The following is a 23340-nucleotide window of genomic DNA, read 5'->3' on the forward strand; positions in this document are numbered from 1 at the left end:
GATGTGAGCTCCGGGCGCCCGCGGTCCCGAGCCAGCGGCGGCGCGGGCGGCGGCGGCGGCGGGCACCGGGCACCGCGGCGGGCGGGCGGGCATGGGGGGCGCTCCGAGCGGCCCCGGCGGCCGGGCCGGCATCTGCGCGGCGTCCCTCCGCTAGAGGAGGGGACCAAGCCAATTCTCCTTTGCAGCAAAAAATTACATGTATATATTATTAAGATAATATATACATCTGATCTTATTTTTTAAAAAAAAGTTTATTTTGCTCCATTTTTGAAAAAGAGGGAGCGTGGGTGGCGAGCGGTTTTTACAAATTATTCTTATTTTCTGCTATCTGTCCCCGTCCCTCCCCACCCCCTGCTGAAGCCACAATAAGGGCAGGGACCGCGGCTCCAACCTATTGGTAACCCCTTTACCCGTCCCTCCCCCCCGCCCCGACGCCCAGCACCGTGCCCTGCACACAGTAGGCGCTCAATAAATGTTCGTGGATGATGATGATGATGATGATGAAAAACATGCACCATCAACGGCAGCAGCAAGCGGACCACGCGAACGGTGAGCAGCTAGAGCCTGGGCACCCGCTGCCAAATCTAATCCTTGTCATGGTCCTCCTCTTCCCACCCCCTCTTCCTTCCCACCCCCTCCCGTCTCTGATGCGCTGGGTGGGTTGAGGGGGCTGGAGAGGATGCTTCTAGCTCGGTGTCATCTACATGGAAAGGGGAGATGCGTGACAGCCACTCCGTTCTCCCCTTCAGGCCTTGAATGTCAGAGTTAATTCTGCATTTGTGGGGTGGGGGCGGCCGTGGAGTCCTCGGAGTACTGTGCCGCCGGAGGGGTGGCGAACCGAGGTGATTCGGGTTCAGTGTCCTCGGGCTCAACTTTCCTTCAACGCTCCCGAGCGATGGAAGGGGGGTGGCTGTTAGACCTCAGCCCGAGCCCCCTTTCCAGCCTCTTCTCGCCTTCCGTTCCTTCCCCGCCCCCTGGTCTCCAGTGGCATCCGGAAAATTCTAGGATTGCCCGGTTTCCCTCTTTGCGACGGTGGGTGAAGCACACCCCGCCCCTGGAGAAGGAGGCCGGGTCTCGGAATCTCGGCCAGGGGGTCGGGTGGAGCGTATTCCCGCTCCCAGCGTCTGTGTGCACACGTCGGTAACCTAGCAATGCCCGGGGAGTCGCTGCCGCTGTGGGGCTCCCCTCCCCAGCCCGGCCTGGGCACCACGTGCAGCCAGCCGCCACGCCAGCCCGGCTGGGTCCACGGAGGCTGGACCTGCTTCTGGCCAGCCCTCCTACCTCCTCCTTGGAGGCCAGGGCGCCCCCCACGACCTCAGTGGGCTCACAGCCTTCCCGAGTGAGCGCTTCCCATGGGAAGGCTCGGAACAACTCCTCCCCTGCTCGGGACTGTCTGCTGCACGCCCCCCTCCCCCGTGGTGCCCCCCTTCTCAGGCTGCTGGGCAGGCAGACCTGTGCTTCCTTTGACTCTGTCTTGTTCTTTGATTAGCAAGAATTGGTTTTGCAAACGCCCATCTCTCTACCTTGCCACCACTCTCACTTTGACTTCTGTGTCAGTAAAGAGGTTGTGACTCAAGGTAGGCACGTGCCTGGGAGACCTGCCTGGGTAGTGGTCTGACCCCAAATCAGAGGGGCCCTTGCACGTGGAGTCCTCTGGAGGGTCTGCATGTCCGCGGCTGTCAGCCTGCACTGAGATGATTTCCTGCTTGGGCCTCGAGGGCCCCTGGCATAATCCAGTCTGTCTTTCCTAGGTGTAGGGGTGCAAGCTGCCTGCCTTGACTGTTTCTCTGGATGCTGGCTTGGCTGCTGCGGCTGCAATTTAAAATGCAAAAAAGGCCTAAAGATGTTTTCTGTTTTCGGAAGCCTGTGGAGGAAATGAGTCCCAAGCATCATGAATTTTCATTTGCAGGAAGTGTCAGTGCATAATCTAGATATTTGTTACGGGGCTTTTGGTATTGCCCTGGTGCCAGTGGAGGATTTTTTTTCCCCCTGTGCTGAAAAAAAAAAATGCATTTGTGGCTGTGGAAAGATGTTAGAGTAACACCCTGAAAATGATTAAGACTATTGAGTTATTGGGACTGCCCCCCCCCCCTTTCTTTTTGGTAATGGTGGTAGTTACTTTGGAGAAAAGCTGTTGTACGTATCTGTTAACTCATTAGAGATACATGGGTTTTAAAAGTCAGAGAGAGTGGAATAAGTGTGGGATGACTTCAGTCTGAAGCAAGGCACGAGCGGAGGCCTTGTGGCCTGGAGAGAGGCATTCGCCCCATTGCAGCAGTGGGTCCTGTGCCACCGATACTCTGCACAGAGCGCGTGGATTTCTCTTCCTGCTCCTGAAAAATAGGACATGAGGTTCAAAATGGAGACATGGGGACGATCCCCCTCCCCTCTTACTGATGAGAGACAACCTTTGCTTTTTTCTCACACTAGGTTCTCACCGGTTTTTTTGTTTGTTTTTTAATTTTTCTTTTTCTCTTTCTTCCCAGAGGCAAACTATGCAAGAGGCACCAGACTCCCTCTTTCTGGTGAAGGACCAACTTCTCAGCCGAATAGCTCCAAGCAAACTGTCCTGTCTTGGCAAGCTGCAATCGATGCTGCTAGACAGGCCAAGGCTGCCCAAACTATGAGCACCTCCGCACCCCCACCTGTAGGATCTCTCTCCCAAAGAAAACGTCAGCAATACGCCAAGAGCAAAAAACAGGGTAACTCGTCCAACAGCCGACCTGCCCGTGCCCTTTTCTGTTTATCACTCAATAACCCCATCCGAAGAGCCTGCATTAGTATAGTGGAATGGAAGTATCCTTTTTTTGGGGGAAGTCTTTCTCATTTTCTCTTTTACCATCTGTTCTTCAAAAGGATTTGCGTTCTGAAATGGCACTTACAAAGTTGTAGCAGTCTGGAATGGGAGCAACAGAAAAGCTGTACGGAAAGGGTTTCGTCGTGTATACCTTCCTGTCTCCTCAGGGTGCGAGGGGCTGCTCTGAGGGTATATTTAGCTGTGTGTGTGCGTGTGTGTGTGAGTGTTCATTAAATACGAAATGGACCTTTGGTCACTTGACGCGAGATGTTTGGTTTAAACCCACCATTGTTTTTGGGGGCAGTGACATACACTGAACCTATTGCAGATAAGGTATGCAAATTTAAAATGAAAAGACTGCATGAGACTCTGCTGGAAAGAAATACATTTTGGACCTTGAGTGGCACCTTCTCATTCTGGTGTTTGGGATTTGTTTCTGCCACTCCGGCTAATGCTAAGGTTGCTTCTAGCTCTGACATCTGGTGGTTCTGACTGTTCAGGTAGCTACAAATATGAACGCTTGCTTCATAGGGAGGGAGCAGCATGCTCATCAATGCTATGACTTCCCGGAATTTCCTTTTGACAGGTTCCAAAAAAGCATGTGAAACGTGAGCACGAGGAAGCGTATGGAGGGAGAGGCTGGGGTGCGCCTCTTCTTCCTGAGCGCTTGTGAGTTAGAGAGCAGTCTGTCAGTGGGGGAATTTGCAGTTGCTGCCTTTATGAAACATTCTGTCTGGGTCCTTGGACTGGAGTTACATTTCTGGGTGTCTCCTTTGTATTTTTAAAACTGAACTCCAGATGCCCCAGGATGGTTGTTACATCCCAGATCTTGGATAACCAGGGTCCTCGGCCTGCTCATCCCTTTCCCCAAATCTGGAGGCCAATCCCCAGTTCCTGCCACCCTTCAGAAAAGGTTGACTGAGGCCTTCTTTCTGAGCAAATGGCTTTCTAATTAGTCAGATGATTCATTGGTCTGGGTAAAACAAAGCATTTCCTTTTCCCAGAAGTGTATTTGGGGCTGACAGGAGCCTCAGAGTAGCTTCTGACCATAGGAAAGAGTGTGAATGTGGGGCTTCGCCCACCACGCCCAGAGTGGACGGGCTAAAAAGGGAGGGTGTTGGCCAGCAGCTGGAAGGTGGCGCTGAAACCCCCTTATAATCTGAGTACCTAGCTAGGCAGCGATTTGCATGCCTTCTGTCTTAGCTGGCTATTTTCTGTGCTTACGGCCGCAAGTTAAAATGAGGTAACTTTGTTTAGAAAGGTTTTGGAGAGGGCAGCCAAATGCAAGGGTAGGATTTGAGGGGTTTTCGTGTGTTTTTCCTTTTTAGAACAGATGTCTCTTCTCTAGAGGGAGTTACGGTGTCTCTTGCATAGCTGGGGTTGTGTGCATGTGTTTTTTCTTTAAGTTCTTTTCTGGTCTGAGAATGAACACCAGTGTCAGCTGGGAGGCAGCTAGGTGCATAGGGGGTGCCTCAGTGGCATCGCTAGAGTTGGAGGCATGTTTATACTCTGGCAGAAAGGTCTCCTCCTCCTGAGGTTGGCTTGACATGACTCTGAGTAAGCGGAGACCTGTCTGGGGTCATTAATTTCACGTGGAGTGAAGTAGGAGGCCTGACGCCATTTCTCTTCGTGCACAGTAATTTGTATGTAGGGATTTATGTGTACGGAGTGAATTCCTGGATCATGCTGCTGATTCCCTTTCCCGCATTGCCAGACACATGTGTACAGGAACTAGGGGATGTGGCTGCCAATGCAGGGAGAAGCCTGCCTGCAAACGGGACAGCCTGGAGAACAGATCTTTAAACAACGTGTGATCTGTTTGTCTTTCCAAGTGACGGTTTCCTTCTAGTTCAGGGAGCAGGTTGTAGAAATCCTCCTAAAGCCAGTGAAGCCAGGCCCAGTCAGACAAGGTGTCTGACAGCTTCGTTTGTTTTTACACCCAGGCGAGGAAGGGTGTCCTGCATCTTAGGGGAACGAGGAGAGTTTGCCTTATCAGAAGGAATTTTTGGGAGCGGACCCATCTATTCTCTGTTGCTCTGTTCTGTGTGGCTTGTAAAGTCTTGTGGCAGTGAGATAGTATCCACCAACACCTGGAAACTGAAACCTGACCACCGTAAAGAAAAAGCATTACGTCTGGCCTTCCTGAACAGCATTGGTATCTCTCAGATTGCCTGGTCCGTCATTTAGGTGTTGGGAACTAAAACGGAAGGGTAGGGTATGGGGGACGGAAAGGCCATGGGTATGTTTCTATGTAGAATAACAGTGGGGCAGTTGGCTTTTAAAATTTCAGCAGGAACTGCGAAAAGGAAAAACCGAAAAGGAGATTCTGAAGTCTTTTGAAGGGGAACTGTCTCAAAGTTAGATTCCCTAGATAAGAGATTTTGTAATACTAGATGAGTTGAAAGAGTAAATATGAATGAAAGCTAATTGGCTTTAAAAATAAACCCATCAAAATTAGTAAGAGAATAATGTCGTTCATGCCCTTATTTCAGTGAGCGTTGAAGCTCTTCAGAGGGCTGAGTTCTCATGAGACTCAGGGTATCCCCAGAGAGGTAAGGTGCCTTTGTTTTCCCGGCAGTTTTGGATGTCCCAGAAGGATATCGGGATGCACGGAGAAGGGCCTATTCATATCCTCAAAGCTTGAATATTTCAAGGTGTTTAGTTAAACCAGTGGCTTTGCCTTTTGTGGGTGAGGTTATGGGAGAAGCACTGTTATAAAATCAAGCCCCCCGCCCCCCGCCCAGGTTGCAGATTATGTTGGTGTTCAGAAACCTTGTATTCGGAAAGGCTGAAAACCAAAAGAAGATAAATAGTCATTTTGGCAGGAGTCGAATCTTGCACTGCCAGTTTTGACAATGTCTCTTAATAACACCAGAATGTTTAAGCAAGTGTCTGTTGAAAGCTGATTTCAAAGTGATTCTTCCAGACAGACCCCCGAGATTTAGAATTGTTCAGTTGTACTTTGCAAGTGTCTGGTGCTGATTTCTTATGGCTTTTTATTTAATTTGTTTATAAATTGAAAGCAGTAACAGCTCATTATAAACTGAGCTCCAGTCCAGCTGTAATCTGAAACAGTGATAGGCATTGATTAGTAAAGGAAGCAGAGGGGGAGCTGGAGCCTGGCTTGCCGGTTACAGTGTCTGAGGTATTGGAACATGCCATGAGACAGTCACAGGTAGAATGCAGAAAGTCCTGGTGACTTGGCCTGCCCCAGTCCAGACAGGAGATCGACCCAGCCAAGAATAGCCCCCGAGAAAATGGCTTTAACACATGGAGGCAAGGATTTGTGGGAGAGATTTGTCTCATGAGGACTACTCTTTGTGTCTACAACAGCCAGGAATTTAGTGTTCTAAGGCCTTTGTCACTTTTAAAACTCTAAGAAGCAGAAACGTGGTTCAGAGGCTGCCCTAATTGGATGTGTGTTTAGGTTTCAATATAAAATGCACGGCAAAGAATGAACGCAATGTGATCCTTGCAGAAGAAGGAAAGGACACGGAAAAGTCATTCGATAGCGAGATTTGCCAGAGGACCATGGATGATTACATCTACTGGGGACCAAGCAGGTCTCGACAGTTCGTCAAGAAGGGATTTGTGTGTATAATTTTCATTTCAAAAGTGATTCAAGAGTGGTATGATCGGGAATGTGATGAGAGAGATGGTTTACGTTTGCATAAGACATATATACCTTAACAAAATTTTTCAGACCATTTGACATATTTATATTATTGGCTATTTTTGCCAATTGTGTGGCCTTAGCTATTTACATCCCATTCCCTGAAGATGATTCTAATTCAACAAATCATAACTTGGTAAGTGTCCTTAGAGTTCCTGCTTGTCCTGATGTGTGGTTATCATTTGCCTCTGTACTTAAACTGGCAGCTAGCTTTCTGGGTGGCTGAAGTTTACAGCTATGCATGGGATGTTTCCTGGAGCTTTCCAACAGGGGGTTTGTTTGTTTGCTTTTCTCTCTGACCTGTATTCTCAAATTTATACTGAATGAAAGTGTATAAAGTCCTGAATCTTGTATAAAGAGATGTGGAACTTTTTCACGGAAGGTTCCGGTTTGTAGCAGATTTTAAAATAACTTTTCTTTCCACATAGACTTTTGCTGTCTACCATTATTTTCATGATAATAAGAGCTGCTTTTTTTTTTTTTAATCAAGTGTTATTGGGGAGTGATGGGCATTTTGTTTGGTCAGTTTTTCTGGTAAGTAGAGAATTACCATGGACTTTGCCCGTGAACTATTCATTTTTAGAGCAGCAGCGTATAAGAAAACGAATACAGCTATGTGGAACCTAATTTGGAGAATACAGTGTAGTATTCTACTAGGAGCGGCCTATGAAATGCCCCAAGATAAGATGATTCTTTGGTTAAATAAATCGGGATACTTTCACATAACTTTATTGCCCTCTTAAAGATTTATAGCGCACATTAGCTCAGTAAGAGCTCCGGGAAGGTCTGTAGTTAAAAAACCAGTTTCATTTTGTTTAACTCAGCGAGTCCCTAAAAGTAATTGGTCATGGATTCTTCAAACAGTTTTTTGGCAGAACATATCACCAAACCAGTGTTTCATGGAACTTCCTTTGGGAAAGGTTGGTATAGTTAAAAAAACAAAAACAGAAAGAAAGAAAGAAGAAAGAAAAAAAGCCCTAAAGAGCACCAGAGTTGGGACTAGGAGCGTGATTGTCCCACAGAGCTGGCAGCTTGCTGTGTTCTGGGGCACTTCCCCAAATCCTCTCTGCGTGGCCATTCAGCCACTTGTCTAGGGGGTTGGGTGAGAAGATCCCTGGGATCGTGTTTACCTCTGATATTCCGTAATCTTTTCTCAATGATTCAGAAGGCCCATCAGGATTTTTTCTCCAGCTGTAGCATCCTCCTTGGCAGAGGCTGCCCAGAGAGGCAGGTGGGGCAGGGGCCAGCGCTGGGTCACAGGGAGCTCCCTCTATTGTTTTGCTTTCTCCTCTCTTAAGATTCATTTTGTTCTGATTTTTCTCACGTTGAAGCTGTATCTTAGTAGGGCTGGCTGTTTGTAACTGAGTGTTGTAAAGGCAAAACTAGTGTGGGGAGGGCTCTGCTGGGTTCTGAAGATCCTGAAATTATGCTCTTGTGATTTTTAGCCTCAATGGTTTATATACAGGATTTCACGTCACACGTAAGATGTTGTGGCGTATGTCCCATAATAAACGTGATGTCTGTTCACGGTCAGGCTTTTATGGTCTGATTTCTAGAGAATGCAATAAACTTGTGGACACTGCTCCCGAAGATACAACTCAACAGGACTGGATGCATGTATACACCCTTACCATCACTGTGTATTTATACTATGGTGATTTGAGTGCTTTGGGATATTTTAAACAGCTTCTGATTTGGTTGTAGGCATGTGACATTAGATGATCATTTGAAAGGAAAAGAAGTGGCAAAAAGCCCCCATCAATGGGGATGGATCATCATAGTCTAGGCCACAGATGGTGTCAGCCTTGTTACCAAATTTAACAACGTGGATGGTGACCCAGTTTGTTGCTTTTTGTAGCTCAAGAGAACATGATTAAACAAACTTAGAAAATAAATACCTTTCAGAAAGGCAGATTAATTCAGATCAATGGAATAATTAATGTAGCTGCGTGTGTAAGCCAATTAATATTCTGATTTTTCCCAGGGAAATTCAGGGCACTGATATCTGCTGTAAGACCAGTTGGATTTCTCAGCTAACGAGTAAGGGAATAAACTATAAGAAATGGGTAAATCTGTTTTCTTCTCCCTTGCAGTCCCTCCCTAGCGGATCCTTTCTCGACAGTTCTTAAGCAGTGGTATTTTTAGGGGCGGGGGGAGAGGCGGGGTATTAGTTTGGCAGACCTTTCTAAAAACCAACATGTATTCCTTTGACCTCTTACTGCTCTGAAACTCATAGCATTCGAGTTTCTGTCTTGTTTCACTTGGATGGTCACATGGCCAGATGAGTTTATTCTCTGCTTGACTCTTTAAATATTTCCTTTCTCACTGTGGGAAGGGAAGATCTTTGTGGATTTCCCCCTGACTCTTTGCAAGGTCCCATGCCATGTTGGTGCTCCTGCCAGGGAGCTGGTTTTTTTTTTTTTGTTTTGTTTTGTTTTGTTTTTTAATACATTTGACCCAATTTGTACCAAAGTGATTGCTCTATTTTTGGGATCGGTTTAGAGGCAGCTGAACGAAGCTTATTTTTCATCTGTAGTAAATACCTTTCAGTTAACGTGAATGGCAAAGCAAAGGGCAGAGACCGATACGGGTTGCAGAACTGCACGTGTCAGGGTGCTGGTGAATTGCTTTGCTTCGTAGCTCTGTGGGGAATGTGTATGTTGAACTCTTAGAGCCAGCTTGGTACAAGCTGTTTCTGCCTGTTACAGGTCATTTGTAGTGACGTGATTACTTCTGTTGGGTAGGAAAGGTGGCCATCCTCACTGGTCTGATAGGTATTTTGTCTGGGTTGCATGCAACTTAGCCAGCTTTGGAGATCTAGAAACTACCTTGGGGGCAGCAAGTTTTCCCAGGGTTAGATTTTTTTTTTTTAAATATAAACAATCTCAAGTTTCTATGCAGCTTTCATTTGTGGACTTGCAGGGACTGGTGGAGGCTGGAGCCATGGAAACGGTACAACTGAGTTCCCACAGTGAGACCCTTCTTGGCTCAGTGGGTAGCGCGAACTCCTCGCTTCCACTTATTGAAAGTGTATATCATTTGTTTAATTTCTTCTTAGCCCGGGTGGGGGGGCGGAGGGGAGAGCTCTGCTTCATGGGGTGTCAGAGCGAGGCTGCTCAGAGTATTGTACTGCAGTGTGTTGAAGGATGCTCTATCTAGTTTCCCAAACTTCAGTTTTTCATATGCAAACTGATGCAGTTGAAGTTTTCTGCCTGTGCAGCGGGGTCCCCAGCCCCAGGCGGTGCCCAGCTCTCTGTAGTGCTGAGCTGCCCCAAATTAGAGCTGTCCCAAATGGGGGTGCTTGTCTGCCAATTAGGACCTTCCCTCATGTCTGCTAATGATGCCACCCACGGAGGGCAGGGCCTCTGGCCCAGGCCTCTCTATCCCTTTATCAGGCACAGTGGCGGATAAAGGGTGTTCAATAAGTTGCTTGTTCTACTCAACAGGCAGTTTTACCAAGGCTTTGCCCCTTTCCCGCCCCCTTTCTCATCTTGTTGTTGAGTTGAGGCCCCTTTGTTTTTCTTTAGCCAGTTGATATTTTGCATCTACAGAACCCCTCGTGTCTTCCTCTCCTCCCCATCCACACCCGGGTTGCTGCGGCCAGGTCCTCCTGGGCCGTCTGAGCTTTTTGAGTTCCTCTTTGTAGCTGAACCCTCCCTCCCCCCGCATTTGTCCACCTACAGTTCCTAAACACTCCTCTTGTGAGCTTGCCTGCCTCCTGGGCTTTTCTCCATCTGCAGTGCCTCTTCTCCCTTGGCCCCTCCTCCTCCTCCTTCTTCTTCTGCTGCTTCTGCTTCTTCTGCTTCTTCTGCTTCTCCTGCTTCTCCTCCTTCTCCTTCTTCCTTCTCCTCCTTCTTCTTCCTTCTTTTTTTAAAATTTTTGAGAGAGAGAGGGAGAGCACAAGTAGGGGAGGGACAGAGAGAGAGGGAGACACAGAATCGGAAGCAGGCTCCAGCCTCTGAGCTGTCAGCACAGAGCCCGACACAGGGCTTGAATTCACGAACCGGGAGATCATGACCTGAGCCGAAGTCAGATGCTTAACCAACTGAACCACCCAGGCGCCACCCCCCCCCCCAAGTTTTTTTAATGTTTATTTATTTTTGAGAGAGAGTACAAGTGGGGGAGGGTCAGAGAGAGAGGGAGACACAGAATCTGAAGCAGGCTCCAGGCTCTGAGCTGTCAGCACAGAGCCTGATGCTGGGCTCGAACCTGTGAATTGTGAGATCATGACCCGAACCAAAGATGCTTAACCAACTGAGCCACCTAGGTGCCCCCCCTCCACCCCTGCCAGCCCCTTCTTCACATGTCACCGCCCTTGTAGCTTTTCAGGAATAATCTCAAACTACTCACTTCCACGAAGGATTTTCTGACCCTGATCCAAAGTAACACTTTTTTTTCATTAACAATTTTTTTAATGTTTATTTATTTATTTATTTATTTATTTTTTTTTTGAGAGAAAGACAGACTGTGAGTGGGAGAGGGGTAAAGAGAGAGGGGGGCACAGAACCTAAAACAGACGCCAGGCTCTGAGCTGTCAGCACAGAGCCTGAGGTGGGGCTTGAACTCATGAGTGGTGAGATCATGACCTGTGCTGAAGTCAGAGGCTTAACCTGCTGAGCCACCCTGGTGTCCCCAAAGTAACACTCTTATTTGAACCTGTCTGGTGGAAACTCGCATATAAAATACCCTATATTTTAGCTCTTTATATTCTCATCTTTATGTTATCAAGCATTTTCAGAATATAATTCATAAAGAGTATAGCTCAGTGGTCAAGGATTTGACTGAAGAACACAACTCATAGTGAATCATTCTGGAATCCCCCACAGTGCCTGGCCCTCTGGTACAAAGTAGCTGTTGAGTAAACACGTGTTGTTGATGTGATTGCCAGGAGAAGCACCAAACCCATTCTTTCCTCTGAGCTTTATTCAGGATTTCCTGTGTGGCAGGTCCCTCTGTGGACTCCTTGGAGGAGGTCCTTGGCTGGGAGTGGGTGGGAAGTTATAAGCTCGTATTCTTAAAAAGGTTAGAGTCTTGTGACTCTGCTTCTCGAGCACCTCTGGCTGATGGAGCCCTGGGAGCTGGGTTTCAGAGCTGAGCTGTCTAGAACGTTTTGTGCTCAGAGTAGCGGAGTGGTGGGTCTCTGAGCAGCAGTGCTGGCTGTGGGCTCTTGGCAGTGGGACCATTGTGAGATGCCTTACAATGGCCAGGAATGTCGTGGGACGGTGTCCTTTGATTGTGTTCTCTCTTCCGTGGCTGAGATCCCAATGCACGGTGTTTCCTGGGCTGAAAAAGTGAGCACATTGGGTCTGTGTGGTCATATAGTTTAGCATCTCACTGTTTTTGCACATAGTGAGAACTTCCAAAACACAGTTTCATAACTTGGTTCCTTGGGGTTAGCCTGTAAGGTGGGTTTTAGTTCGGAATGTTATCCACACCAGGTCTTTGCTCCGCAAAGAGTTCTGTTTGAACTGTGCGCTCTTATTTCTGCACAGCTAGATTCTGTCTGTTCTGAGACAGCTCCTGTGCTGCCTTCTCAGCTCAGCCTCCTCTGAGCCTCATTCGCTCCTGCCTCCCACCCCACCTGCCAGAGTGTAAGTACTTGCTTTCTCTTTGCCCTCCCATAAGCACAGTACATCCTCCTCTTTACAGACATTAGGTCCTTTTTATAACCATCCCTCCTCGCTTTATAACTGTTATGGGGAGTGGTTTCTGTGTTGTGGTTCTGCACATGCGTTGTGGGGTCTGATGGCCTGGTTCTTTGGCTGATTAGCTGAGTTACTTTGGATGAAATCAGCATATGAGTTCCTAGAGACGGAGGCTGGAGTCTGATCGGTCTCTATGGTGTTGCAAACGTAACCCCGTGCCCATCGCACAGTAGGCGCATCAGGAAATGTATGTGGAATGAGCCAATAAAAACACGAATGGCCATACAAGGGCTTCATGGTAAGTCCTTACGGTTCAGTCGTTAATTTTCAACAATTGGCTAATGATTAATGTTTGCCCGAGAGGCTGACTTTCGCTGTCCAGTGTTAATGAGAATCCCAGGAAACATCTGTCAGAGTTTGCCTTTAATTTCAGGATGGTGTCTTTCTTGGCAAATTTAACTCTTTACATCTGAGGCAGGAGAGAAGGAAGACAGACAGACACTTGTTGATACGTTTTGAATCGTAAGCTGGCTTCTGTGTTCAGTGTTGTACGTGTGCCCAGTGTGTGCACTGTGTGCACGCGGGTGGAGCGTGAGCATCACAGTTCATAGAAAGACGGGTGGAGGGAAAGCAGCAAAATGACCAGAGGAGATAGACTTGTGTGGTAACACTGTATCCAACACTGGTTTCCTAGTCATAAAATGTGAACTGGTTTATGTGCTACACAAATCATCATATGTCTTTTCTAGTCTTACCTTGTGACAAAGAACACGTTATGTGGCTCCATCTTTTACTGAACGGACTTTGGTTGGGTATTGACAGGTTTTCAGAGACCAAGTCCAGCTCTTAAAGAGTTCAAGTTTGCTACTAGTCAAGTTTCTTAAGAAGGATTCCAAAGGGTCCTCAGTCCTTTGGCTGGTTTGTTACAAAAGCAAATCTCATTGTTTTATAGTCCCACCTTAAGCACCGGAATTTCCTTGCTCAGACCCTTTAAAAATGAGCTTGGCTTAGAGTGAAGATATTTGGATATATTGATGTGTTAGCCAGCACTTGTTGGATTACGGGTTGCAGAGACACAACTCAAATTGGCTTAGTTGGAAAAAAAAAGTGTGTGTGTGTGTGTGTGTGTGTGTGTGTGTGTGTGTGTGTATGTCATTTATGAACTTAGCTAACTAAAAAATCCAAGGGGTAGAAGTCCTATCAGAGGCAGCTGGAAAAAGGGGCTTAAAAGAGGGTATTGGGGCACCTGGGTTGGTTGGTTCAGCATCTGACTCTCAACTTCAGCTCAGGTCATGATCTCACGGTCATAAGATTGAACCCTGTATTGGGCTCCATGCTGAGCGTGGAGCCTGCTTGGGATTCTCTCTCTCCCTCTCTTTCTGCACCTCCCCTGCTCATGCTCTCTTCTTCTCTCTCTCTCTCTCCCTTTCTCTAAATAAATACATATAAAAAAGAGGCTGTCAGGATGCCAGCCTGCACCCCGGCCCTCGGGTGTCTGTGGCACGGTCTGGCTGGCCTGCAGTGGGTCTGTCTCACACACCATCTCAAGTGTGCATCCCTCTTAGCCCGTCTGGGGGAGGGTCTGTGGGGAGATGCATTCTTTCCTTAACCTCAGCTCAAGTTCAGTATTTTAAAAATGATTGTGTGAGAAACAAGAGACCCCTGTGGCAGATTTGTGGATAGTTTCTTTTTTTAACCTTCCCCATCAGTATTTAATTTTTAACTGTCTGCAAAATGTGAGAAGTTCTGAAATCAGAGGGGACAATTTGCCCAGCAGTAGAGATACTTATGTCTCATTAGATATTGGTGGTGGTGGTGGGGCTCTAGAACAGACCCCCAACAGCTCCTCCCCTAACAAAGTTCCTAAAGAAATTATAGATGTTCTGAAATTCTAGTGGTTGAGCTATAGGGAAGGACATCAGGGGGCATTACTGTTGCTCAGATGATGTGCCAAGGGAAGGACTGGCGGTGGGTGTCCTTGTCCTGGGGGTGGGAGATTGGCAGGTCACCCAGGAATAGACGGTAACATCCCTGCTTCTTCCTCCTACTGTGCTCAGACGCCTGGGGCTCTCTGCCAGCAACAGCACAGGCTATGTCTCCCAAGTCCTGTTCTGCCCATATGATCAGAGTAGGGAAAGAGGCAGAAGGTGTCTTCTCTTTTTAATTCAAGTGGGATTGGAGTTCTTGCTGCTACGGTTGTTGTGGACAGTAAAACGGTGTGGCTGGGGAGCACAGCCAGCCGTGGCTGGTGGGGCGGGGGACACAGTGAGCAAAGCTGAAGATGGGGCTGAAGGGGGAATTGCCTGAGGTGACTAGTCCTATGTGTGTGTGTGTGGTGGGGCGGCGGGCAGAGATGTGGGTGGGTGGAAGGATGGATGGGTGGTTTTGACACACACCTTGAAGGATGAAGCCTTCTGGTGATTTTTGCTAAGCAGGGCCCCAGACATTGCCCAGTGCAGGGGAAAATGACTTTCTTCTCCTGAGCCTCCAAGCAATTCTTTCTGCCAATTTTTTATCCTGCTCCCTATTGGCTGAGTGGTAATTCTAGAAATCAGAGGACATCTGTTGAAATTATTGAAAGAGTGACCTTGAGGGGCAGGCTGGAGGGAAATGGGAGGCTGACCTGAGGGAGGGAAGGCAGGTTGCAGGCTGCTCAGGGGGAACGTGGCTGGCAGGTGGACCCAGCCTGGGAAGGAGGGACATGGCAGCCTGGGGCCTCCAAGCCGGTGAGGTGAGAGGCTCCCACCTTTCCCTGCCTCCTTTTTCTGTGTCCATGGGGAAGTCTAGCACAACATGCTCACAGATAATTTTGTAGAGCTGGAAGGACTCTTATTTATAAGACAGGGAGTTGAGGCACCATTATTCAAAGGATATTTTATTGAGACTTGCTATGTGGGGCAGACCAGGCTTTTCTGTCCTTGACTTATAGCCCAAGATGCTCTGGCTTGCTGTGCCCAGGAAAACCCACAACCTGGGGTCAGAGAACAACCCTCTTTGTTTTCCACATTTTGTGTTCTCACAACAGATCATCATTCAACATTTGCACGAATGCATTCTTCTGGACACTGGAAACAATATAAAGTGACAGTCTCTTTTTACCTGTCCAGCTCGTTCTAATCAGTCATCAGTTTGGTGTGGCCCTTTCAGAATTGTTTTTCACTGTGTACGTATATGTGTATAACCTGTGCATTTTGCACAGCAGGTGTCTGTATAGTTTGGGTATTTTATTTTTTATTTTTTTAACATTCTTTTTTTTAAAGTTTATTTATTTTGAGAGAGACAGAGACAGCGCAAGTGGGGGAGGGGCAGAGAGAAATAGAGAGAGGGAGAGACAGAATCCCAAGCAGCCTCCGCACTGTCAGCATGGAGCCTGACGTGGGGCTCAAACTTGTGTACTGTGACATCATGACCTGAGTTGAAACCAAGAGTCAGACGCTCAACCGACTGAGCCACCCAGGCACCCCCATACATACTCATGTATTTTAAAGTTTACACAAGTGGGAACAGAATGCATGCATTATATAGCTTCTTTTTTTCTGCTTAACATATCATACAGATCTTTCCATATCTGTACATGGAGAGCTAACAACTTGCATTGGGGTAAAATATGCCTTGTACGAATGTGCCGTGGTTTACTTGTTCTCTTTCTGCTGAGCATTTAGGCTAGTTTCTAAAGTTTTGCTATTTCACACAGTACTGCACTGAATATCCTTGAATGTGCTTCTTTGTGCATACAAGGAAACATCTCTGGGATAAGTACTTAGAAATCAACTCTCTGGGTGGGAGGATAGTGCATTTTTAATTTCTGCACTTACTGGCACATCACTGTCCACTAAGCCTGTATCCATTCAGACTCCTACCCCCCCATCTCCTGGAAATGATCTGCTGTCACTCACCTCTGATGACTGACCTCGTTTGTTTTCATCTCAGGCTATGGGAAGAGAAATTTTGGGAATAGGGTTCAGCCTTCCTCCTGGATGTTTGGCAGGCATCCAGAGCCTCTGGTTAGAGCAGAAAGTCCACAGACCCCGAGCACTAGATTCCTAACCTCTTTTGAACCACAGATCCAGATGAAAGGCCCCAATGCTTATCATTTTTCTCCCCACTTTGAGTAGTACTTTGCCATACGCTTGATTATTGTAGTTGTTTCTGGTGAAATATTCATTCTAGGTAGCTAATAGGTAAATAAGTTTCTTAGTTTTGGAGTATTTGCTACAGTTTCAAGGTGAACACTGCCTTTACAGTTCCTTTCATTTGGGGAGGAAAAATATCTAACCTGGTATGTTTCTAATGTCCCATGTTCTTTGGTTATTAATTATTTTTTTTTCGTGCATAGGACAATCTCACTGTTATTATGGTATTTATGATAGGGTTTATGCCCCCCTACTTCTAAAAGCTCTGAGATAGCTTAGGAAACAGGAGTGGGTGAAGGAAGGGGCAATGTGGAATGAAAACATGGATTGCTAACACCCGGGCACCGATTTGGCCTTCAGGATTTCCAGCAGTGATGGCCAAAGGAGGCACATCCTAACTTACAATGCTTTTATCCTCTCAACAATGGGAAGCGGCTGCATTCATTCAGAGATGCACTTTTTAGGAGCCGAATCCAAGGAGGAATCTGCAGCGTGGGTCCTTGTACAAAGTGCATTGTCAGGCGTGGTGAGCCGTATCGTCGCTGTGCTTTTGTTAGAGTCAGAAACGCCCTGCGAGCAGATGGTCTCTGGCTTCGTAGTTTCCAAAGGGTTCGCGCGCAACCTTGAACTGTGGCATAATGAAGGAACTTCTGTGTTCTGTGAGAGCTTCGCTTTTTGATTATATAAATCATGATAGAAGTAAAGATGGGAAGATGAAAAAGAGTAGTTTAACACAGCTATCATTAAATCATGCATAAAGTACTTTTTTGAGCGTTTATTATGTGTAACATGGAGTCCATTAAACACATTCGCTTACTGTCCTAACTTGTGTAAGTCAGAATATAAAAGGACGCTGTGAATTTATGCAGAGAACCCCTCCAAAACTCTCATTCTTGAAGAGATGTGGTTTTATTATTTTACTCTAATGTGGACTAAGGCAGTGACCAATAGATTTTTTAAAAAGACATCCTTGAATGTCCTTCTGTAAATAGATAACAATGGAGTATAATGACTTTATATTTAAATGACTCCTTTTGAATTGTACAAAAACAGCCAGTAATTACCCCCTTTAGAACTTTCTCTCACGATATTGCAAAAATGAACTTCTCTTTGGGCTTTCACAAATTCTGAATTATTGAACTATAAATTAATGTTGAATCAATCTTTTCAGAGGCTTTATCAGGAGGGAAAGAAATGAGAACATCTACAGTTCTGAATTCGAATTCGAATTCAAGAAGTAGTGACACCCAGCAAGAATTTGGTAAAAGAGGGGTGGTGAAGAGGTCTTTCTCTAGAACGACACGTGGAGTGGAACTAGTGTGGTCAGGGACGAGAAGGCGCTGGCCAGCTGCGGAAGCTCACCTCGTCATGGAAATCATGTGGCGCAGCGGGAGGTGAGATGGCCGATTCTCATTTACCCGGAGTGGTGCTGGATGTGAACCACAGACTGGCTGAGCCTGGGATCAGAAAGGGCCCTGGAGCCCTTCGGATGGATGTGTTCCTTTTCATACTCAGCAGTTGACTTGCCCAGGGTCCCATAGTAAGGAAGGAACCAACTGAGGACCCAAGCCAGTCTCCTGTCCCCCGGTCTGTTTCTTCCCATGCCCTCCCACAGCTGTGAATCCGGGTTGAAGCCAGGCACTTCCCCTCTGACAGGGCAGTGTCTGAGAATACCAGGGGCAGTCGGGACAGCTGGGACATCAGATGACCAAAGAATGTCTGTTCGCAGTATGCTGGGCATTCAGTTGACTTTTAATTCTCTCCTCAATTTTTTTCTTTATCTTACCAAAGAGAGTTTTGATCACTCCTCCTTGCCCTGTTTTACTTTAGAAATTATTCTCTTACTTTCTTCACGCATCCCAACATGCGGCAATCATTTGACCATAGACAGCCCCATTATCTTATGGAGTCAGGGCGCTGGCAGGGGGAGGGCAGCAGAGCATCGGCAGAGCTGGAGGATAGATGCAGTGGTCTCTCCTCTGTTACCTTGATCGGGTGCGGGTAGCATACACTGCCTTTTTTTTTTTTTAATTTTTTTTAATGTTTATTTATTTTTGAGAGAGCATGAGTCAGGGAGGGGCAGAGAGAGAGGGAGACACAGAATCTGAAGCAGGCTCCAGGCTCTGAGCTGACAGCAGAGAGCCTGACGTGGGGCTCAAACCCACGAACCTCGAGATCATGACCTGAGCTCAAGTCGGACACTTAACCAACTGAGCCACCTAGGCACCCCGCATACACTGCCTTTTGATAGTAACTGGAGGCACGGAGATAATTGTCTTTCTTACTGGCTCATGGTTGACATCTGAGCTAGGTGGACTTTATAATTGCCCTAATTCTCATTTAATCCTTGCCATAAACTCCCAAGGAATTCTCATTTTATGTGAGGAGAAAAGGCTGAGTGGGTCAATTGTTTATACCAGGCCATAAGGCCTAGGAATGGGCAGGGCCGGGATTTGCACCAGGCTTTCTGACCCCAGGCTCCTCCACTGGGCTGTGAGGGGAAGCTGAGGCTCATGACTGATGTCCTCTTAATGCTGAGCAGGGGAGGGTGAGGCCAAGGGGAGAAGCAGCATCAGAATATCCAGGTGGGTCCTCGGGGAAGTTTTCACATTCATGGTGTTGGTTGGGGTTTGGAGCCTAGGTGTGGGGGCTGGCATAGAAGCTGTTTTCATGCCTCCTCATTCCTACCACCCGGAGACATTTCCAGGTGGGGGTTGTGGCTGGAGAGGATCTGGATGGAGGTTTTTACCAACCCTACAGCCCTCTGCCAACCTTCTGAATTATCCAGTTAAAGAGGGAGTGAGTAGAGAGGTTGAAATTGGGTATTAAATAGATTTTATTGCATTTTAATTCTTGAAAAGTTGTTTCCTACAAATGGAAAGTGCAGGAACTTTTGCGGTGTGGGTAGGAGGTTTGTGCTGAGCCCTGGCCGGTTATAGGATGAAACAGTTAGGGTTATGGGTCCTGGAGTCAAACTGGGTTCAGTCCCCAGCTTTGCTGTGCACTGTCTGTGATCAGCAAGCTGCTTTTTCTTGCCAAGTCTGTTCCTTTTTTGGAAAAGAGGAAATACAGCAGTTAAGGGGGTTAGCCCAGTCCCTGGCTCCTGGAAAACACGGAGTCATTGGGGGTTGTCACTACTATTGTGAGCCACGGCAACGTGTCCTTAAGCTTCAGCACAGTGGTGTGAGGTAGGGGTGGCTGTCCTCAGCCTTAGAGACCAGGGAAGAAACTGGGGCCTAGGAAGACCGGCCCACTAACTCCCAACCTGATGAGGGAGTGGCAGAATGGGATTGGGTGAGCCACACCAGAGATGCTTCCTGACGATGTACTGTGTTGGGGGTTTGCTCTCCAAAGCCATTCTATGGAAGATGTATTCACCAGACTGACCCAGTCTAAGAAGGTAGTGGGCCTGGCAGGTGTTGGGGTGGCCCTGGTGAGGAAGTGCCTGAAAGTTATCCTCTCCGTTGTAGGAGGAAGAGCTAGGCCAGGACCGTAGCCTGCCTTTGCTCAGACAACAATAGAGGGTTTCTCTTTCCCTGGGAACACCAAGGAAAGAAAGGATTTAATGGTCAGGATCTGATTCTGCCACAGCTGGGAAGGCTGAAGGCTGCCTCTACACAGTGAGTCATCTTGAGGCAGGGTAGAAGAATCCAGAGCTCAACACCCTCCCACGAGGCTTGGGGGTGTCTGCACAGACTACTTTCTCAGCTAACTAGGAATCCGCTTACCAGCTGTGTCTTGTTCCTGCTCGGCCCAGGTGGGAGACCCCTGACCATCACTTGATTAAATGATACTTAGAGGGGGAAAGGAAACAAAAGCTCCAAGGAGCAAAACGGGTGTGGAGAGTTCTGGCCTGACTGCCGTGGCTCCCACAGGAAAACGGGGTGATGTCTGGAGCTGGAGTATCAACCACCACTAGCGCCCCGGGGGAGCGCCCATCAGGGCGTCTAATTTCATTCTCCGGCTGCCTTGTGTGTATTGCTCGTTGGGGCAGGGAGGGCGGGAGATCCGGCCCTGGAAGTGGCAGAGGTGGGACGCAGACATCTCCAGCCTTTTCCCAAGCCGTGTTCTTGGACCTCAGGAGTCCCTGCTCCTCCCTCCAGTGGGAGACTGAGGCCTACAGGTGGGCCGGAACTTGCCAGAACTAAGGCTTCCTAGAACCCAGGCTGTCCCTGGCTTTTTGCCATGTGGTTCCTGGCCTCAGTTTCCTCACCTGTGAGATGGGAGTGGTGAGGCGACACATGCATCACGTTGTTGAGAGGATGAAAAGTGGTTTTTGTAAGGGAACCATCTGAAACTCGGGAGCCGCACCATTAACTTCCTTCTACCTCAGGCCTCACTTATTCAGGTGTTTGGGGCACGTCCTTGTCTGACTGCTCCCCTTCCTGTCTTCAGCCTGTGTTCTGTCTTTAGGAGAGCAGAGACTGGAGGAAACAGAGCTGGATTTGGGCCCCGGGTTTGCTGCTCACTAGCTTTGTGACTGAACACATTCTCTTCCCTTCCTTGGCCTTGGTTTCCTCATCTGTAGGATGAGCATGGAGTCTTTGTGAGGAGTCAAGAAAATAACATGTGGGTGAGCTGCACTTTATCAAAAGACGCTGTTTACTTTGTCAGGAATGCTCTCGAGGATCGTCTCTTCCTTCCCAGGGAATTTTGGGGGTCAGCAATGTCTGAGCGTTGGGGGGACCTTCAAATTCCCCTGCTGGAGTGCTGTGGGGTGTTTTAAATCGCAGTTACAAGCTGGGCCTGCTAAGTCCCTGTGTTCTCTTGTGAGTATTGCATTTCTCGGCCCTAGCTTTTTTCCCCCATGCGGCCCAGGGCAGGGGGGCGGGAGGAGGGGCATGCCCTTGCCTGTTCTTCAGGAAGGGTCTGGTCACTGCTTCTAGCTCCGGGCTTGCTGGCAGCGGAGGGAGAGAGGCGTGGGGGCCTGGTCGTGGCAGCGGAGCTCGTGGCTGCTGCTGAGCTTGCCCACGTGCTGAGGTCAGCGTTTTCAGCAGCAGGGAGCTCTGCGTTCGGTCTCCAGCAATCAGAAGCTGGGAGAGCAAGTGTGGCTTGTGGGTTCTGGGGTTGGTATTCGTGGCCACACTGACGTTTCAGATGAGACCGTGGGGCCTGTGCCTTGAACCTTGCCCCCTTTGATTTCTGGCACCCAGCCCAGCATTTTACACCTGTTTTGTCTGTCTTCACAACCAGTCAGGCGGCAGCGATCGGCACTTCTGTGGTGCACGTGAGGCAAATGAAGCTCAGATTAACTGAACGACTCTCTGATGAGGTAATGAGCCCCCGAGATTATCAACAGGTTGTGTGGCCGCTCTGCACTGTTTCAGGACTGTGCCCTGCCGGGTGTACGAGGCATGTCACGGAAAGGACGCTGGACTTGGAGGCAAGTGACGTGGCCTTGAATTTATGCTCTGTACCCTCACTTCTGTGCGACCCTGCTTTCCTCCCTAGTCGTGAAGTAGGGACCAGTGGGATGTGTGTGCGAGTGTTTTATCGTCTAGAAAGCAGTGTGCACATATCAGGCATTATCCTTCTTGTCTGCTGAGTGACTCCAAGGACAGGATCCGGCTTCACCTTTCCTCGGATGCCGTTAGAAAGCGGTGCCAGGCTGAGTCCCAGTGATGCCAGTGCCACACGTGGGCCCCACACAGGAGAAAAGTCACCCCCTCCAGCACAGCCACAGTGAGGGTGCTGGGGTGCTGGAGAGAGGCTGACGTGCAGGCAGAGACAAAACCAATCATACCCAAGCTTGAGGCAACCCACCCCCACCCCTCACGATTTTCAGAAACCAGCTGTCATTTGAAGTCCTGACTATTCCTCGAGTTCCTTGAGAGCTGTGGAATTCACCGTGCTTGGGCAATGCAAACTACAAGTGATTTTGCCTATTAAAGGATAGGCTTGTGACCCAGCCAGCCCTGTAGGCAAGCAAATGCTATTTCTTGGTTCTAAGTGTGAACAGAGCATAGTTAGTATCACCTCCTCACTCCGTTCCTAGATCTGTCTTCCTTTTGTCTGTGATGAAAAGCGGAAATGCTGAGTATAGTCCCAGCCTGCAGCTGGGTGGTTATCGAGGCTAGAGGTTCTGCTGCGTGGGCCCTGATTCGTTCCGGTGCATTTTGCAGGTGGGGGCGCTAAAGCTGCGGCACTGAGATCAGCTGGTGTGTTCCTTGTAGAAGTTCAAGACTACCCCCTGGGCTGGAAGCAACCCAGTCCTCTGAGCCACAAACTTGCTTGCGTTTGATCTTGTGCTGTTCTCTTACTTCTAGCAAGAGTGTGAACTTCTTGTGGGCAGGGACCCAGCCTTCCCTTTGTCTTAAATACTCCACCTCCTGGCATGGGCGGTTTGGTAAATGATTGAGTATTTAATGAAGCAAAACTGTGTCTACATCAGGCACCCTGAGGTTGCTTTAATTGCTTTGACTATTTTCTTAACATAAGCCTGATGGTGTCTCCTTCCAAGCTGGGAGCAGAATGAGGGAACATGCACGTGTGTCCGATTGACCCCCCCTTTGGTCTACTGCTTAATGAAAATAGCAGAACTTAAGCATCCAAAACGCAGTGTCCCCTTCAAAGTGGTTATTCTCGGGGCTGCACCCTCTTCCCAGTGATGCTGGGATGCTTGTCTCCAGAACTACTTTCAGAGTCAGTTTCTACTTTTCATTTTGCTTTGCTTCTGGCTAAAATTGGGGTGATCAAGGTTGATCACTGACCTTATTCATGGCCTTTTCTTAAAGGTTGTTTGTAGGAAAATCACATCTACCCTCAAAGAACCACATTTTCTTATCTTCAAGGATCTTGAGAGGAATGTCATGGGCTTCAAAGACGGTCTGACAATGGCATTCTGGGAATGTTCTGAGGAATGGCAATGTTACCAAAATTAGGTGTCCAGCTTCCCAAGCTTACTACTCTGAAGGGGGTGGCACTTATTTACATGATTCTGGTGAGCTTATTAAACAGAACGCCCTCAACGCTTCCCAGTCCCACTTCTTAAGTCTGCAGTCTCTCCATCTCCTGGGCTTTCTTTGCATGCCAAGAATTCTTCCACCTAGGCTGTGCTCTTTAGCCCCTGGCCCCAGGAAAATGGTCAAGTGA

General features: G+C 48.0%; 1 protein-coding gene across 1 annotated transcript in view; it reads left to right on the top strand.

The window, feature by feature from the left end:
* Positions 1-291: 291 nt before the first annotated feature.
* CACNA1D (calcium voltage-gated channel subunit alpha1 D) overlaps positions 292-23340 on the top strand; it is a 301425-nt gene continuing 278376 nt past the window's right edge. Inside the window, 3 exon segments of the mRNA XM_019417198.2 lie at positions 292-549; positions 2487-2796; positions 6501-6606. Of these exon segments, the coding sequence (XP_019272743.2) occupies positions 483-549; positions 2487-2796; positions 6501-6606 (483 nt within the window). The 5' untranslated portion in view covers positions 292-482.

Source organism: Panthera pardus, unplaced genomic scaffold (assembly GCF_024362965.1).
Source record: "Panthera pardus isolate Hobbes unplaced genomic scaffold, ASM2436296v1 HiC_scaffold_8, whole genome shotgun sequence".
Lineage (NCBI taxonomy): Eukaryota > Metazoa > Chordata > Mammalia > Carnivora > Felidae > Panthera > Panthera pardus.